Source organism: Pseudorasbora parva, chromosome 20 (assembly GCF_024679245.1).
Source record: "Pseudorasbora parva isolate DD20220531a chromosome 20, ASM2467924v1, whole genome shotgun sequence".
Classification (NCBI taxonomy): domain Eukaryota; kingdom Metazoa; phylum Chordata; class Actinopteri; order Cypriniformes; family Gobionidae; genus Pseudorasbora; species Pseudorasbora parva.
The window spans coordinates 43260524-43279341 of record NC_090191.1 but is presented as its reverse complement, the minus strand read 5'-3'; the positions used below and the strand labels follow the sequence as shown (position 1 = coordinate 43279341).

Here is an 18818-nt window from a genome sequence, read left to right as displayed (position 1 = left end):
ATATATATATATATATATATATATATATATATATATATATATATATATATATATGCGTGTGTTTGTGTGTGTGTGTGTGTGTGTGTTCTCAAATGGCAAAATAAAACTTTTCAAGAGAAAAGAGAAAGATATCCACTTTTATTTTATTTTTTTATTTGACGCAAAGGGAATATAATACAAAGTATAGTGTTATATAATTATTTACATACATTGAAAAAAGATTATAAAAATAAATGCAGGATTAACGATGATGATGACCGTTAAAACACGTCATCAGAGTATGTAACATTTTCGCGGGTTTCCCCCCCACGGTTTAAATAATATAATTAATATTTTATTAATATACTCGTTATTTTGCAGTGCTCTGTCAGCTTTATCCCATGTTCACTGCCCCGTTTACAGTACTATTTTGTTTTTTGTGTGTGTTTTTTTCTTTAAATGTAATTGCTCGTGGAGCGTTAGGCGGCGCTGAACATCCGTAACAAACCCGGGTCAGCCCATTTAAAACCCAGGACGAGAAGAAGAGGAAAAACCGGAGAAGCGTGTGAGGAGTGTCAGAAGTGCGTTCATTATTTTAACTTTAAAATGAGTCGCACGTATAACGATGAGCTCCAGTATCTGGATAAAGTCCACAAAAACTGCTGGCGGATCAAGAAGGGCTTTGTGCCTAATATGCAGGTCGGTTAAATCACTCAGAAACGCAAACGTGTGCACTTGCGATTCAGTGACGCATATCTAATTACGTTAATAATAACATTGGTGATAGTGTGGTGTGATGATTAAACTGAATTAATGTTTTGTTTCTCAGGTGGAAGGCATTTTCTACGTCAATGATCCTCTGGAGAAACTGATGTTTGAGGAGCTGAGAAACGCTTGTCGTGGTGGAGGTGACGTCACAACGTTTTAATGAACATTACACACACACACACACACACACGGGTTTGTTTCACTATATTAGTGAGGACATTACAGACATCCATTGATTTTATGTCAGGTTAAGGCTACTTTCTATCCCCTAACCCTATCCCTAAACCTCCCCATCCCAGAAACAAATGCAAAACAGTAGATTTAAATAAACTTGTTTTGGCCGAGTTATAAGCCTTTTTAACTAGTGAGGACCACAAATGTCCTCACTAGTCAGTTGTTTTCATATTTTACTATATAAATAAGAACATTTGTGTCCTCACAAGTATTGGCAAACAAGGAACCCGTTTCTTTTATAGGCGTAATGGTTTTTATACTGTACACACTGTATTTTCTATCCCCCTACACTAGCCCCAAACACACACACACGCACACAACCTGGCAATAAGGCTGTTGCATTAGAACATCAATATTGATTGTTTAATTTTTTAATGACTGTCTGTCTTGAGGTGTATACATTCTCAGAGCTGGTTGGTTTAATTCATGGCGTTGAAATCTCTTGGCAAAAAGTAATGCTCCATAAACAAACACGCCTGTCATAAAACACACCATACAGACTCAAGGGTCACAATATGACCCAAAATATGGAGTTAATCCTTCCAGGAACGTTTTAAAGGGGACATCACAAGATGTAACAGTGCATCCCGTGATTTTAAATATGGTAAATAGATATAAACCACATTTATGTACCCGTCACTAGGGGTGTGCGATAGTGACAAAAAACCAATCTATTTTCTCGATAACGATAATTAGATGATATTTTGTTGAGTGTTTGTATATAATAATCAATAATAATTTACTTAATTATATGCATGCATCATCTATGTGTTAATTTCATGAATTTAATCAAATTAAATTATAATAAGACACAATAGGGCTGTTATCAATCAAATTAAATGAGTATCAACAAAATTCATCTTCGGATTGATTGGGGAGGACAGAAGCGGCATTTGAAGAGGCAGTTACACTTTACTTATGAGCTGAGAGGTGACAAATCACCTGCAGTTATGCTACAGTAATGTGTTGATGTTTTAAACACATGATGTTGAATACTGATATTTGAAATTATTTAAAACATGAAAAGATTCTTTAAATGTAAAATTAAAACCGCCACTAGGCGGCAGCAAGTCACTGTTAACGTGTTAACACGACTGATTCATTCAAAAAATGAATCATTTGACAATCTTAATCCTAGTCACTGAATCATTGATTCAAATGGTTCGTTCAAAAAGCTGATTCGTTCATGTAGGAAAAACCGCGTGTTGCTCAGAGACGCGATTAGTGCTGTGACTTTTTAAAATATTCTCGTTGGCGACAAGGAGTAAAAATGGGCAATGTTGTTTCTAAAATGTAATTCACTTAATTTTATTTTTTTGTATAAAATCAATATCACATTTATGCTAGATATCTGGATTCGTGTACACGCAGAAGTCTAAGTAATCTGGGTGTGTGTGAGGGATATACTCGATAATGTCAGATCGCACATCGTTAAAACAACAATTACGATATTATCACACACTAGTGCTGCAACGACGCGTCGACGTCATCGATGACGTCGACTACGGAAATACGTCGACGTTCGTAAAATGCGTCGAGGCGTCGTGTCAGACGTTCATCTCGCGTAATGTTGGCTTCTGCTCCTGGTTCTATCACAAAAACCTAAAAAAGCATATTCGTTTAGCTGCATTTCCTTAACTTCTCTCTATGCCCTTTTGCGCGTCTCTTACTCACTCACACACACACACACGCGTTGCATTCGACCGTAAAACAAGTTTTATTGCATTTTGGCGCATTTAGTGTGACCGCTTTTAAAACCAGAGCAACCGGGATCCCGAGCAAAAGGTGCCGGGACGCACTTACACTTCGGTTTATCTCGCATCTGACCTTTAATATGGGTTGTAACTTGAAAATAATGCTGTATGTATGTTTCTGTCGATGGATACACGTGCTGACTCCTCAGGTATACACTACAACAACAGCGATAATAAAAGAAAAACGTGGGCAAAACGGTCTCTCTTTGTAAACTTTATAAAACGCATGCGAGTGCTGCCGTACGTCCGAATATGAGCAGTCATTTTCACCGTCATCACCCCCGTGTAGCCAGGAGACGCGAATGAGAAGATCTGTCTCTCTGCGCTCGTCCCAAAGCGCGCAAATAATGAGTTATCTTTCAAATCCTGTGCTTAAACGGACAAACTCACAAAAAGTATGTCAAACTGTCATAGCCTACTCTATGCCTTAAGTGAACTTTATACAGAAAATACGACGACTATCCGTGGGTCTTAAAGGGGCAGTAGCCTTCACTGCTGTCTGTTTAATGTCAAACAAAAGATAAAGACATCACTCACTGCTCCTGACTGAATAGCTTTTGTAAGTTTAATAAGGATTATTTTTTAATTTTAAACAGTTAAATGTGTGGTTATTTTACTTTTGATTACTTCATTCCATTTCTCTACCCAAAAACTAATGTTAGACCCACCTGAAAATCCTGAAAAGCATTGTTTATTTTGTTCTCATCTTTGCTCAAGAGTATTTATTTGTGCTGCTGCTTCTATTTAAGTTATCTGTTCTTATTTTCTTTATTTTCATTTGACAGTAGTCCTTTTTCCCCTGAACATAGCAAATACCGAACTGTACTGAAACGTGAACCTAAAACTGTGATGCAAAGCGAACCGTGAGCAGTCTGTACTGTTACACCTCTAGCGTAACTTATGCGAGGGGGTGCCACAGAATTTTGACAAATTTCAAAGGGTAAAAAAATAATCGTTAGATTAGTCGACAGAAAAAATAATCGTTAGATTAGTCGACAGAAAAAATAATCGTTAGATTAGTCGACAGAAAAAATAATCGTTAGATTAGTCGGCAGAAAAAATAATCGTTAGATTAGTCGGCAGAAAAAATAATCGTTAGATTAGTCGACAGAAAAAATAATCGTTAGATTAGCCGACAGAAAAAACAATCGTTAGATTAGTCGACAGAAAAAATAATCGTTAGATTAGTCGACAGAAAAAATAATCGTTAGATTAGTCGACAGAAAAAATAATCGTTAGATTAGTCGACAGAAAAAATAATCGTTAGATTAGTCGACAGAAAAAATAATCGTTAGATTAGTCGACAGAAAAATAATCGTTAGTTGCAGCTCTATCACACACCCCTACGCGTCACACAGCACAGATTGAGTTGTTTCGCCGAAATTTTTGCCTTCTCTGTTCTCAGTTCTTTTCTGTTTTTTTGCTTTTGTTTGTTTTTTTATGTAGATGTAGACTATATTTTGAGGTGCAGAAATAAAGAAAATGCTTTACATAGAAATTAGTTAAGTAAGGGCTAATGTCCACCCAGCCGGTTGTTATCTCAGAAAAAACCCCTTCAGAGTGATCAGGACCCCGAGGCGAAGCGGAGCGTCACTCTGAAGGGGTTTATTCTGAGATAACAACCGGCTGGGTGGACATTATCCCGCTTATTACACGCCTACTAGTCTCAAATCAATTACACACTAAATATTGTCTTGAGATTAAATATTTGATTAGCTCTTCCGCAAAGCTTCCGTGAATAAAAACAGTTCCGTACTGCTTTAAGCCTTTATCTATCGCTGCTAAATGTTGAGAATGATGCTGAAAGGGTTAGTTCAGCCAAAGATGAACCCAAGCCTCTGATTTACTCACCCTCAGGTCATTATAGGTGTTTATGACATTCTTCTGTCAGACAAATACAATCAGAGTTATATTTAAAAAGTCCAGGCTAACGTTAATCCCAGCAGTAGTTGGAGCTGTTTCTGAAGTCCATTAAATGCAGCTGTCCGTCAAATAACGTGCTCCACACGACTCCGATGGGTTAATAGAGCCTTCTGATTCCAATCGATGCGTTTGTGTCAGAAAAATATCCATATTTAAAACGTTATAAAGGAAACCTGCCTTGAAGTCTTCCATTGTAACCCACGGCTGTTTAAGCCACAAGATGGCGCCAGCGTTAAGCACAGAAGTAGAACCGGTCAAGATAACTCACAGTACCCGGATGAGCGGTGTGTGTTATCTGGGATTGACCAATCAGAATCAAGTATTTCACAGAGCCGTATAATAGTGATAACATATGCATGAGGAATAAGAATACCATGTGTAAGAATTCAAAATAAAAACAAGGGTAAATAAAACCGTTGTAAACAGAATTAAAACCCATCTCTCAGGATGTCCATTGTACACCACCTCAACACTGATCTGTAACACAGAATATTACACACACACACACACACACACACACAGTCTCTCCAAGGTTGGAGCTGGTTAGGCTCCAGTTCTGACCCAAAACATACTGATAGCATGTGCTTTCTCTCACTGAGAGGTACAGACTGTAGTACAGGCAATATTCATCTAGATTCTTTAGTGGTTCATTAAAAGGAAATATAAAATATAATGAATGAAATGAAAGAAAAATCCATATTTCATATCTGAAAGCCGGGTTAAGTGAGGAAACACTGTTACTGCACTCCTGACACGTAAGGGGTGTGTATGTCTCCAAACTCCACACACACAGCAACATGTTATCAAGTGTTTAGTGTTACACACACCTCTAGGCCCTCAGTCACTCCTCAGAGACCAAATACACACTTTAGAAAGCAAGTAACAGTCAGTGGTTCTCTTAAGCAAAATCATAACTGAAATTTATCATTATAATAATGCAGGAAGATAAATATTGATTAAGGCTTTGATTATGACTTTAATTAGGAGGTTACTGTGTGTACACCCACCCACCCACACACACACGGGTATATTGAAGCGGCATTAGATTTCAGAATCCCCCTTTCAATGTGTTACTGAATGAATCAGCCGTTTGAATGAATTGTTTGAACGAATCGACTCAATGACTCGTTCATTAAGACGGTCAGCGTTTGAACGAATCGACTCAATGACTCGCTCATTAAGACGGTCAGCATTTGAACGAATCGACTCAATGACTCGCTCATTAAGACGGTCAGCGTTTGAACGAATCGACTCAATGACTCGCTCATTAAGACGGCCAGCGTTTGAACGAATCGACTCAATGACTCGCTCATTAAGACGGTCAGCGTTTGAACGAATCGACTCAATGACTCGCTCATTAAGACGGTCAGCGTTTGAACGAATCGACTCAATGACTCGCTCATTAAGACGGTCAGCGTTTGAACGAATTGACTCAATGACTCGCTCATTAAGACTCACCTGCCGCCCCCTACTGGTGGTTTAGTTTCATGTTTAAACACTTTCCAACATTTTTTATTTGTTTATTCAAAAATACAAATCTCATAACATTATTTAATGCAGTTGTAATTTTTCAGTGTAAATTTAATTAGATTGGTAACAGCCCGATAATGTCTTATTCTAGTTTAATGTATAGATAAAATTTAAGAGTATAATATGAAACCTGAAGCATAGCCTATATTTAATAAGATTAGGGGGGTAATGCCCTTTATAAAAGGTAAAATATCACAAATATGAAGATTTAAAATCTCAAAACACTGGTGAGAATATTGCTTCAGAATAAATTACAACACGTGCGCACACACTCAAAAGAATTAACTTTTTTTCCAGACAAGCAAATCTTTTGTTCAGACAAACAGAACCTGCTTAAATAAATCAAACGCTACTTATAGGCAAGCAGATTAAATCAGTTTATTAACAATATTTGTTCAACAGAAACAATAATAAAATGCTTGTCATGCGATATATCGAGTGGATGTTCAATGAAGTGTATAGTTAAGGATTATTGTAACAGAAATGGCGTCTGTCCTTCTCACTCAGGGGGCGTGTCTATGCTAAAATGGCCAATCAGCAGCAGGTGTGGGCGGGGCGTCCCTACTCTAATGCAGGAGTTCAGGGAAATGTGAGAGATTGATAATAATGGGGATTATAGCACAAGTATTGGGATTTTTACCATTATAGGCTGTGGACACACACCTTATGAAAGGGATTTTTGTGTAATATGTCCCCTTTTAATTCTGAAGCACAAAATGCATGAAAATGTGACATCAACGCATTGTTTTAGCCAACAGAAATGTTAATTTTGTGGGGTTTTTTCCACAGGGTTTGGCGGTTTCTTGCCTGCTATGAAGCAAATTGGAAACGTCGCCGCCCTGCCGGGGATTGTACATGTGAGTTAAAGCATCAAACACACACATCTTACTCTGCATTTAACTTAAAAAAAAAATTTTTTGTACAAGAAAACAGCTTAGGCTTCAAAATAAACTATGTTGTAAAGTGGTCTTATGAACTGCAACACAAACGACCGTTTAAAAAAACAATATGAAAAATGTAATATCTCCATAATGGATTGAGAAAAGTGCGCGGATGAGTAATTAGTTGGGTCAGAAAAATAACAATTATAGTTTACGTAGAAAATAATATTTATGTAAAGAAATATATAAAAATAAAAAGTGCTTAAAAGTGCAAAACTCTTCTTAAGCAGAAGGAAGCTTTTTTCCCTTCAGGTGCAACTGATATATAGAAATTAAGCGCGAAATAAACATTAAAAACTTTGGTGGTTAATGATTAGGCTCCTGTAATTTTGACCCAAATTGCTTTGTCCCTTTCTGGCTGTTGTTGTAAATGGGGATATTTTTGCAAATGATTCTTTAAAAAAATCAATGATATCTGTCCACTGGACCGCTATCGCTTTTAATTAAAACTGTTTATTTAAAGCAATATTTAAAAAAAAAGATGGAATTAGAAATACAGGTCTGCCCCTAACAAAAGCCTGCTTCAAATAAAACACTATTCCCTTCTGCAGTTCAGGAAAATAAAGGCCCCGGTCTTTATTTGAGGAACTACAGTATGTAAGTATTCAGAACAGAGGCGTGTCTTGACTCTTGAGTGGGCGGTGTGTGTGTGTGTGTAACGCAGCTGTTTTGTCATCTCACACACATGTGAGTGTGTTAGTGATGTTATAATGCTACTATAAGCCACTTGTACACACTGCAGTGAGCGAGATCGTATTAACAAATTATATTAATATAATAATTCATATTAATATTAACATATTATCAAAACATGGTACTCTGTGCGGTAAATCAACAACACCAGATTTAAACAATAAGACTGTGTTGAGCTGGAGAATAATCTTTAGTTTCTGTCCATCAATGATCCAAACAGAGTCTGATAAAGCATGTAGTAAAATATGCAGCGGAGAACGATTCCCACAGCGTTTGACTCGCGCGGCGGAGCCTCTCCCGGCAGAGAGTTCAAGCATCTGTGGACTCGTCCCTTCAGCTCTGGCCATCTTGCTTTCAGTCCGCCATTAGCTTTTTTGTTTTCTTCATTACAGTTAAAGTAACGTCTGCTTTTCTCTAGTCATTCACAAGTTTCTCAGTTCAAACTTTCTTTCTTCTGATCCGTTATGCACAGCGCGCGCGGCTCCCGCTCTGCTTCTGCCCTAATGCGACTTTTAGTCCAGTGCGACGTATGTTATTTTCCTCTTCATGACGCATTTTTTGACTGATGCGACTTATAGCCTGAAAAATCCGGTAAGCATTGCAATACTTCCCGTCACTCTCATTTTTAAAGTGCTCCCACGCTTTCTTTGCCCGCTTCATGTTAGAAAGCTGGTCATGACTACTTCTTGTGGATATTACAAATGTATGGGAGCGCTCTGGCGGTCTCTAGTGGTGCAAAAATATATTATAACTAAATTCAAAGCACGTCATTGACGCCACTTAACCGAGCAAAATGTTTCACTCGGTTACGCAATTTTTAACGGTTAATCGGTTAACCATGGACACCCCTAATTATGACAATCATAATTGTCGATTAATCCTCTGAAATTGTAATTGCGATTATAAATTACGATTACCACAATTTACATTGTTATAACGCCATTCAAAACTTAATTCATAGTTTGAAGCGAATGCATGGCATATTGTCATATCAAAAGAAACAGTCCATTGGTTTGGTTTCTTTAAAGGGGTACTTCAGCGCTGGGATAATGAATCCGTATTTAAACTGGGTCATTAATGTAGTAGAAATGTGAAATAATTTTTTAATTTGGTGCCTTCTAGACTGAGAAAAGACAGAAAATGTATTTGTCTCATGGGGATGAAAGACTACAATTCCCAGAATGCTTCGCTGCCCTGTGAGGCCACTCCCACAGCCACCGCTACTGGATTACTGTGACTGAGTTAGAGAACAGACTAAATACTGAACGTGTGTGTTCAATATAACGATCGAGTCGCCGCATGAGTCTCACAGCACTGACTGCAGGAGTCAGATTGCATTTAACGTCATAAATGAGCTGATGAGCTCTCGTGATGAGAGCTGAGGTAATCGCGACCACACTCGCGGCATACATTCACAACGCGTTTTCAGTTCATGCCTTTGGAAGCTTAACTTTCATAGAAATTAATTTGAGAAGTTAAAACACTTACATTGCTCAGCATCCGTTTAAATGAATGCCTGCAGCTGAGCTGAGCTGTGAGTGTGATCTCCATTCACCATGCACGAGTTGAAAACATGAGGAAATGGCTCCCTCTGCTGGCTGTAGTCTTTAGCCTCTGGGCAAACATTCCAAAGACGGCGCAAATATCGTCAATTTGCGTCACGAGAGGAATTTTTCATGCAAAAATCTCTCGTCTCAGGAGGATATAAGAGGGGGGAGCACGATCATTTGAATGTACTCCAGGGTTTCTACTGATACAAAGCCATGTGCTAATCGCTGAAGATACCCTTTAAATGAATAAAAAGTAAAATATGCATGGTATTAAGTTATACTAAAAATATAACAATGGGAACAGTAAGATGACATGTAGGAAGTAAAAAAAAAACACTAAGCACAGAAGTGGCCTTTTTTTTTTGTAATTACGATTACAACGATTACATAGAGACATCCGTAATTGTAATCACGATTACAAATGTAACTAATTGTGCAGCCCTAATTGACAGTTTAAATACAGATATTGTATTATTTTGTCAGCTCAATCTCATGTAAATCTGTTCTGCAGAGATCCATCGGCTTACCCGACGTCCATTCTGGATACGGTTTCGCCATCGGAAACATGGCTGCGTTCGACATGGATAACCCGGATGCCGTGGTCTCTCCTGGTACGTAATGGAGCCGCGCTCAGATTCCCGATGGATTGATGGCGCTGTGGCGGCTCACTGTGTGTGTGTGTGTGTGTGTGTGTGTGTGTGTGTAGGCGGTGTGGGGTTTGACATTAACTGTGGTGTGAGGCTTCTGCGGACGAACCTGGATGAGGGCGATGTCCAGCCGGTGAAGGAGCAGCTGGCCCAGTCCATGTTCGACCACATTCCCGTTGGAGTCGGATCCAAGGGCGTCATCCCGATGGGTGCAAAGTAAACACTATCATTCAACATTAACTCAAGAGATTTGTTCCAAAACGCTGATTCATTCAGTTATGAAACTAGTGAAGTCTATGAGTAAGTCATTGAATCATTCACTCAACAGATTTGTTTAAAAACACTGATTCATCCAGTGATGAAACAAGTCTATGAGTGAGTCATTGAATCATTCACTCAAGAGTCGCTCAAAAACACTGATTCATCCAGTAATTACTAACTGGAGATAAATAACCTAAACTGTACTATAGTAGTGAGTAAAATTAAAAAACAATAATAGAATATAAATAACACTCATATTTAGGACATGTAATACTGGTCTTACTGACACAAGCTTTAGTAATCTGTGTGTGTGTGTCCAGAGATCTGGAGGAAGCTCTAGAGATGGGTGTTGATTGGTCGCTGAGGGAGGGATACGCCTGGGCCGAAGATAAGGAGCACTGTGAGGAGTACGGCCGAATGCTGCAGGCCGACCCTAATAAAGTCTCATCCAAAGCCAAGAAGAGAGGACTGCCACAGGTACACACACACACGCTTGTCCAGCAAATTCTGTCCTTTCACACACACAGCAAACACTTCATGTGTTTTACTGTAATCATGAAAATATCCAGCCGGAGGGTCGAAATCATAGACAGCTGCGGAGAGACATTATAAAAACCGCTTTTAAATTAAATTAAATTAAGCTGATAACATCACTGTTGACTCCAGAACGACTGTACAGCCAAATCTAATTCTGCTGCAGTATTGTCCTGTTTAACACTGAAGCTGCTCTGACACAATCGGCACTGGAGAAGAGCGATATAAAGTTGATTAATAAACCAATGCCTTGTGACGTTACATTTACCTCAGGAAAGCCATTCAATGTCTATAAACTTGATAAAATAACTGGTTTTGATAAATATATGCATTATAATAATTATATTTTCCCTGAACGGATGTTTGAATAAATCTGTCAGGAAGGAATTGTCGAAATATAATGATTTATTTGTAGCAGAAGCAGCATTATATCATTATGGTTTGGCTAACTGAAAGCTCTCCTGCTGGTGTAGTTGGGGACGCTGGGTGCAGGAAACCACTACGCCGAGATCCAGGTGGTGGATGAGATCTATAACGATTACGCCGCGAAGAAGATGGGCATCGACCACAAGGGGCAGGTGTGTGTGATGATCCACAGCGGCAGTCGAGGCCTCGGCCACCAGGTGGCGACAGGTGGGCATCAACCAGTCTGTGACGGGCTTTAATTGCACAAAACCAGGATAAAGGATTAGGCTGGATATCTTTGTGATCTTGTCATCTGTAATGCAAAATTTAGCACACTGCTGTCATGTAAACATACCCGGAAGGCACACTCACACCAAGAACGATAACAATAACCAAAGATAACTGTGAATTACCGGATAAATTGAACCAGGATTACCAAGATATCCTGGCTTAATCCCTTATCCTAGTTTTGTGCAATAGGCCCCTGCTCTCTCTAAACCTTGTTTTGTAACCAATTGAATGTAATCAAACATAACTGATTCATCCAGTAATGAAACAATTGAAGTCTTAATGAGTGAGTCATTGAATCATTCACTCAAGAGATTTGCTCAAAAACACTGGCCCTGAGTCCCAATTCACATACTATCCATCCTAAATAGTATTCGAAAATAGAATTAGTATGTCCCAAATCGTAGTTTGTTGAAAAGAGTATTTCAAAGATACCCAGATGGTTTACTATTTCCGGTCCGAATTCGTAGTATGAATCGACACACACTCTAACGGCTGATATTGCCAACAACCCACTGCGAGTTGGACGGGGATTTGATTAGAACTACAAACGCGGATAAAAAAGCATTAAAAAACTACAAACATGGCGGATGTGCGAGTCCGACGGTTAAGTAGAGAAGTTTAGATAAAGGGGTTTGAGTGATCAATTATCAATATTTAACCTGACAAAAATATATTTATTCAGTGTTGTCCACATTATATTTCACCTGCAGCAGCATCGTGAACTTTTTTAATGACACGTTTGGCCGTTAACTTTTAAAGCATCATTATATTTAAACTGCAAACACACGAGGAGAGTCTCTGACCCACAAAGACACACACACGGCAGATCAACGAGCGGCTACATTTCTCTCCGGTACGGCAGGAGATTAAACTGAATGTGGAGGATTTGAGCTGTGACGAATCTGACGATGATTGACAGGGCAGAGAAACGGTGACGGGATGCACGTAACTAAGCGACAGAGTCCGTTAAAGATGGCGAAGTAGTCCCGAAGCTTGCATACTTTTCTGCTACACACTCAGAAGTATATAGCTTTTCTTCACAAAAAGAGTACATACTTTTAGGACGTAGTATGAGTAGGCGAATTGGGACGCAGCATGATTCGTCCAGTAATGAATCGAGTGAGTCATTGAGTGAGTCAATCACTCGAGATTCATTTTGTTTTGTTTTTCTTTAATATTTTAATGTAGGGATTTAAACTCCTTTTGCACATGGTTACAATACAATGTATTGATTACAATTTGTGTAACCACACAAATACCATATAGTTGTGGATTTGAAACTATGGATTTGAAGCAAAACTATGGTTAATCTGTGGTAACCACTGAATAACTACAATGACCCTGATATTTATTTTTGTTTTGTTCACTGTAAAACCATGTGACATTTATGTAAAGGTATATTCACTGTGATACATGATCGATCGTCGTTTAAATTAACGATCAATTAATCGATTAATCGTTAACCGTAATACTGAAATATGCGTCATTTTATGAGGAGATAAACAAGCTCAAGCTGAAGCTCTCGTCACTATACCGGCGCTCTTCCTCTTCTCTCGTTCCGCCGTGGACAGAGAATACTAGAGTACGGTAGACGAGTGAACTCGGGCTGCTGGATATGTGGAGACCGCGGCTTACGTCACAGCCGTTCTCACTGCAGCGCGCGCTTACTGCCAAGGAAGTTGTAATGGCTGCCTTGTCATGACAGCACGCGTCCTCTCCACAGCGCGCGTTCGCTGACTAGAGCACTCAGGTAGGGGGATTGTTCTTTACAACATCAATACTTCATTAATTTGCAGTTGAATGTCTATAATAATAGTATCGATATGTTGCATAATGACAGTCCTGAAAAAAATGCTTTCTTCAAAAACACTTAATCTCGAAGATCGGATCAGATCGAATCAAATAATGATAATCGATTCAAGATCTTGAGATTCGGAATCGAATCGATTGTTGAAATTTGAATCGAGTCCCAGCCCTACTTACCCTGTGCCCCATAGACAAGCGTTATAAGCTAATCTGTGTTTAGAGATAAAACTCTTTACATTCGACTTCATGAAAACGCATCCCAGAGAACGATCTACTCGCTGACCATCTGTTAATCACCCCGAGGGGCATTTCTCACCGGAGTTGGCCTTTAAATACAAAGTTTTGTATATTACTCAGAGTAGCTAGATTAAATAGATGGAGCTGACAGATTAAACTTTCGCCGTATCCGGGCGGCTAAACTCGAACACATCTTCCCTTCTTCAGAATGACTTCTCAGAGAAAAGCTTAACTCAAGTCTTCCAGAATCGCAGTCAAAGCTGATTCGACAGACCGCCGCCGTTCGCCAGTTTCTGTGTTTACTAGAAGCACACAAACGCAACTCGGCCGCCGTCATTATGGCCCCGCCCACCGACTCTATACACGATGTGATTGGCCCGACCAGAGTTTGTTTTTTACAGCTCAGACATTTATTGAGGACTGAAACGATTAGTCGACAATAAAAAAAAATTGTCGACAAACATCTTTGTAGAGTAGTCGTTTGATCTCGTGACCTAATTTAAGGGCCTGCAATATCGCGATTTGAAAGTGTCACAACTTCGAACCAAGAATGCTGTCGTGTGCAAAACTTGCAGGGGGCAACTTGTTTTTAATAGGAGCCCTTAAAGATGAAACATCCCAGCATGAGGAGAGTTCTCCAGCTGAAGCGAACGTTAACTAATTAGTGCAAAACCTCTTAATTGGAGAAGCCAATACTACTACTAATAGTAATAATAATGATTACAGTATAAATAATAATTACAGTAATGGGATAATTACAGTAATAGTGCCTGTATTTTGTTCCATATGCATGAAGACTTAGAAAAGGAGATCATGTCAGTTACGGTTTCATACCGTTAATTAAAAGGTGAGGGAGAATCTGTCAGCTCAATTGTCATGTAAAGATTGTCATTTTTTTACTTGAAATAATCGTTTGCAGATTAATATTTCACCATTCTTTGTGTCCTGAAGTAAATGTCCCGTTTGAGCAGCACCTATTATTGATTTTTTTTTTTTAACTGGAAGAGAACAGTATATTTAAACATTGCGTAGAAAGCATTTGTGTGTGATTTGTGTTGGACAGAAATCTGAGAAGAGAATGAACTGTTTCGTTGGTTCAAAGTTCGTTAAAACAACCATTTCAAAAAGCTTTAGTGATTTTCTTTTTTTATATTATAGTTAGAATATGTACACCTCAATGTTTTAAAAAACTTAATAATCGTTCAAAACGTACCGATTAGTCGTCAACGGCGATGAATCGCTCTAATAACTGGTAGATTAATCGATTATCAAAATAATCATCTGTTGCAGCCCTAATTGAGAGTTCCTAGACGATTCTCACGGCAGATTAGATTTGCTGCCGCTAGGGTGCGTCTAGATTTCTTGGCTAATAAAAAACGGATGTCATTTTGACTTTTTTTAATTTAATTTTTAATGTGATGTTTAGATGCTTTGGTTGCAATGGAGAAGGCGATGAAGCGCGATCAGATCACGGTGAACGACCGCCAGTTAGCCTGCGCTCGCATCTCGTCCCCCGAGGGTCAGGACTATCTGAAGGGCATGGCGGCCGCCGGAAACTACGCCTGGGTCAACCGCTCCTCCATGACCTTTCTCACCCGCCAGGTGAGCACACACACCTGCCACTACACATACACACACACACACACACACTTCCTTAAAGGTGCACTATGCAACTTTCCGTCCGCTAGAGGGCGCCTATTCAAAACAAAGGCGTAGTTTGATGACGCCAAGTTTGAGGTCTTTTTTTTTTTTTAAGGCCTTTTTTCCGTATCCTATATTATATCCTATAAATGCCTCATTCATTCATTGATCCTGTATTTTAAAGCTCCACTGTGTGATATTTTCCCCCATCTAGCGGTGTAAAGGTTTATGACCATCCAGGGAATATTAGTTTCTGTTCCTCTCAATTATGATTTAGTTTTAACTCCTACGGTGGCTGATTTAGTCCAAGATTAACTCGGCTTCCAGTTCGACCTCGTCCACGAGTGCTCCTTCAGTGATGAGCTTACTTTAGGAAACTATTAAAATGTGCAGTTATTTAATTTGTCAGTATATATCAGTCTCAAGCAATCCCCCTCTTCACATTCGACACGGTGCCAGCGAGTGTTAAACGCGAAAGGCGAAGCTTGAATTTACGGGTATGTCCCTCTTTGGCTACTGTACTTTCAAGATGGAGGAGCAACATGGCGGCCGGCACTCGAACCCCTCACCCGTATGTATTTCAATGGCATATTATAAACTTACGAGAGTACTTTATTACGCGAAAGAAGTAAATATACATTAATGAGCGCATATATTTGTGAAAGAACTAAGTGTTTTTAGCGAAGAATAAACTAAAAAAGTTACACAGTGTAGCTTTAATATTCATCATAAATTAGGGATCATTCGAGGGCTTACGAACTCATCATTCATCCTTTGAAATCGGTTGTTGTGTTACCATGGAAACGCTTCTAGCAGGCTCCTCCCACTAGTGGGCGTGGTCATGTTTCATATTACGAAATTTATTTTAACTACTTAATAATCAAAATCTTTTCTAATCTTGACAAAAGGCATATCGTCAGAAAGGTATGAGTCTCAAGGTTCCGTATTTGGTGCCTGTATTGTGACGGAAGGGATATTTGGACAGAAATTTACATGAAAATGTATTAAAAAAAACAATCAATGGAATGTGGATGACACCCGGTGGCTATTTGTGGTATTGCGCCCTAAACATAATCTCATGGGGACTTACATTTTCGTGATATCAACTTCAAATTTGGAACACAACTTGGTTAGACGTAAGGCTTTAATTTTAGAGTTAATTTGTTTTGTAAAATATATATTTTATATGAAATAAAAAATGATTATAGTATTTCTACAGTTCATTTAAACTTTTATAACTTTTTCATACTTTCATATTTTGAATTGCTTTCACTTCAGCACTTGTTTTCTTTAAAAGAAGACCAAACTTAGGTTTATATTCTAATGCATTCTTCAATTACAGCTATTTAAGTTTGGATAGTGCATTTTTAAGGGGGGTTAACGTCTTAAAGAGACAGTTCTCCCAAAAATCCGTTCATCATATAAAGCGATCGAGTTTGAAGAGTCGTTTACGTTTAATTTGATTAGTTTTACTATTGCATTGTGGGATACCGCAAGCTCCAATTTGCCTGGTGTGTGTTGTGGTTAAACGTGTGTGACCTTCACTGCAGGCCTTCTCTAAAGTCTTCAACACGACCCCAGATGACCTGGACATGCACGTCATCTACGACGTCTCGCACAACATCGCCAAAGTGGAGGAGCACATGGTGGACGGCAAACAGAAGACGCTTCTGGTGCACCGGAAGGGCTCGACGCGGGCCTTCCCGCCTCACCACCCCCTCATTCCGGTGGACTATCAGGTGAGCCAGACCTGACGCTATTCTGGAGAACTAGGGCTGTCAAAATAGCTCAAATGACGTTCTAATATTCCCTCTAAAAAACACGAATATTAAACATAGAAGTAGAGATCGACTGGTAGCGATTTTTAAAAAAAAAAAAAAAAATTTTTATTTTATTTTTTATTAGCGAGTATTTGCATGTTTATGTCCCGATAACTGGTGTATAGAACAAATGTAAATAATAGCTAATAAAAAATTAATATTTGTTCTATACACCAGTTATCGGGACATAAACATGCAAATAATAGCTAATAAAAAATTAATATTTGTTCTATACACCAGTTATCAGCACATAAACATGTAAATAATAGCTAATAAAAAATGTATATGTTTATGTGCTGATAACTGGTGTATAGAACAAATATTAATTTTTTATTAGCTATTATTTGCATGTTTATGTGCTGATAACTGGTATATAGAACAAATATTAATTTTTTATTAGCTATTATTTGCATGTTTATGTCCCGATAACTGGTGTATAGAACAAATATAAAAATATTTATTAGCTATTATTTACATGTTTATGTCCCGATAACTGGTATATAGAACAAATATTAATTTTTTTATTAGCTATTATTTACATGTTTATGTGCCGATAACTGGTATATAGAATAAATATTTATTTTTTTATTAGCTATTATTTACATGTTTATGTCCCGATAACTGGTATATAGAACAAATATTAATTTTTTTATTAGCTATTATTTACATGTTTATGTGCTGATAACTGGTGTATAGAATAAATATTTATTTTTTTATTAGCTATTATTTACATGTTTATGTCCCGATAACTGGTATATAGAACAAATATTAATTTTTTTATTAGCTATTATTTACATGTTTATGTGCCGATAACTGGTATATAGAATAAATATTTATTTTTTTATTAGCTATTATTTACATGTTTATGTCCCGATAACTGGTATATAGAACAAATATTAATTTTTTTATTAGCTATTATTTACATGTTTATGTCCCGATAACTGGTATATAGAACAAATTTTTTTTTTTTATTAGCCATTATTTACATGTTTATGTCCCGATAACTGGTATATAGAACAAATATTAATTTTTTATTAGCTATTGTTTATGTCCCGATAACTGGTATATAGAACAAATATTAATTTTTTATTAGCTATTGTTTATGTCCCGATAACTGGTATATAGAACAAATATTAATTTTTTTATTAGCTATTATTTGCATGTTTATGTCCCGATAACTGGTATATAGAACAAATATTTATTTTTTTATTAGCTATTATTTGCATGTTTATGTCCCGATAACTGGTGTATAGAACAAATATAAAAATATTTATTAGCTATTATTTACATGTTTATGTCCCGATAACTGGTATATAGAACAAATATTAATTTTTTTATTAGCTATTATTTGCATGTTTATGTCCCGATAACTGGTATATAGAACAAATATTAATTTTTTTATTAGCTATTATTTACATGTTTATGTGCCGATAACTGGTATATAGAACAAATATTTATTTTTTTATTAGCTATTATTTACATGTTTATGTCCCGATAACTGGTATATAGAATAAATATTTATTTTTTTATTAGCTATTATTTACATGTTTATGTCCCGATAACTGGTATATAGAACAAATATTATTTTTTTTATTAGCTATTATTTACATGTTTATGTCCCGATAACTGGTATATAGAACAAATATTATTTTTTTTATTAGCTATTATTTACATGTTTATGTCCCGATAACTGGTATATAGAACAAATTTTTTTTTTTATTAGCCATTATTTACATGTTTATGTCCCGATAACTGGTATATAGAACAAATATTAATTTTTTATTAGCTATTATTTGCATGTTTA

At 37.5% G+C, this 18818-nt stretch overlaps 1 protein-coding gene across 1 annotated transcript in view; it reads left to right on the top strand.

Moving 5' to 3' along the window:
* The first annotated feature begins 497 nt into the window (after positions 1–497).
* rtcb (RNA 2',3'-cyclic phosphate and 5'-OH ligase) overlaps positions 498–18818 on the top strand; it is a 24671-nt gene continuing 6350 nt past the window's right edge. The window contains exons 1-9 of the mRNA XM_067426872.1: positions 498–678; positions 809–887; positions 6978–7045; positions 9884–9983; positions 10079–10235; positions 10601–10757; positions 11288–11447; positions 14980–15155; positions 16745–16933. Of these exons, the coding sequence (XP_067282973.1) occupies positions 586–678; positions 809–887; positions 6978–7045; positions 9884–9983; positions 10079–10235; positions 10601–10757; positions 11288–11447; positions 14980–15155; positions 16745–16933 (1179 nt within the window). The 5' untranslated portion in view covers positions 498–585. The remainder of the gene's footprint in view (positions 679–808; positions 888–6977; positions 7046–9883; positions 9984–10078; positions 10236–10600; positions 10758–11287; positions 11448–14979; positions 15156–16744; positions 16934–18818) is intronic.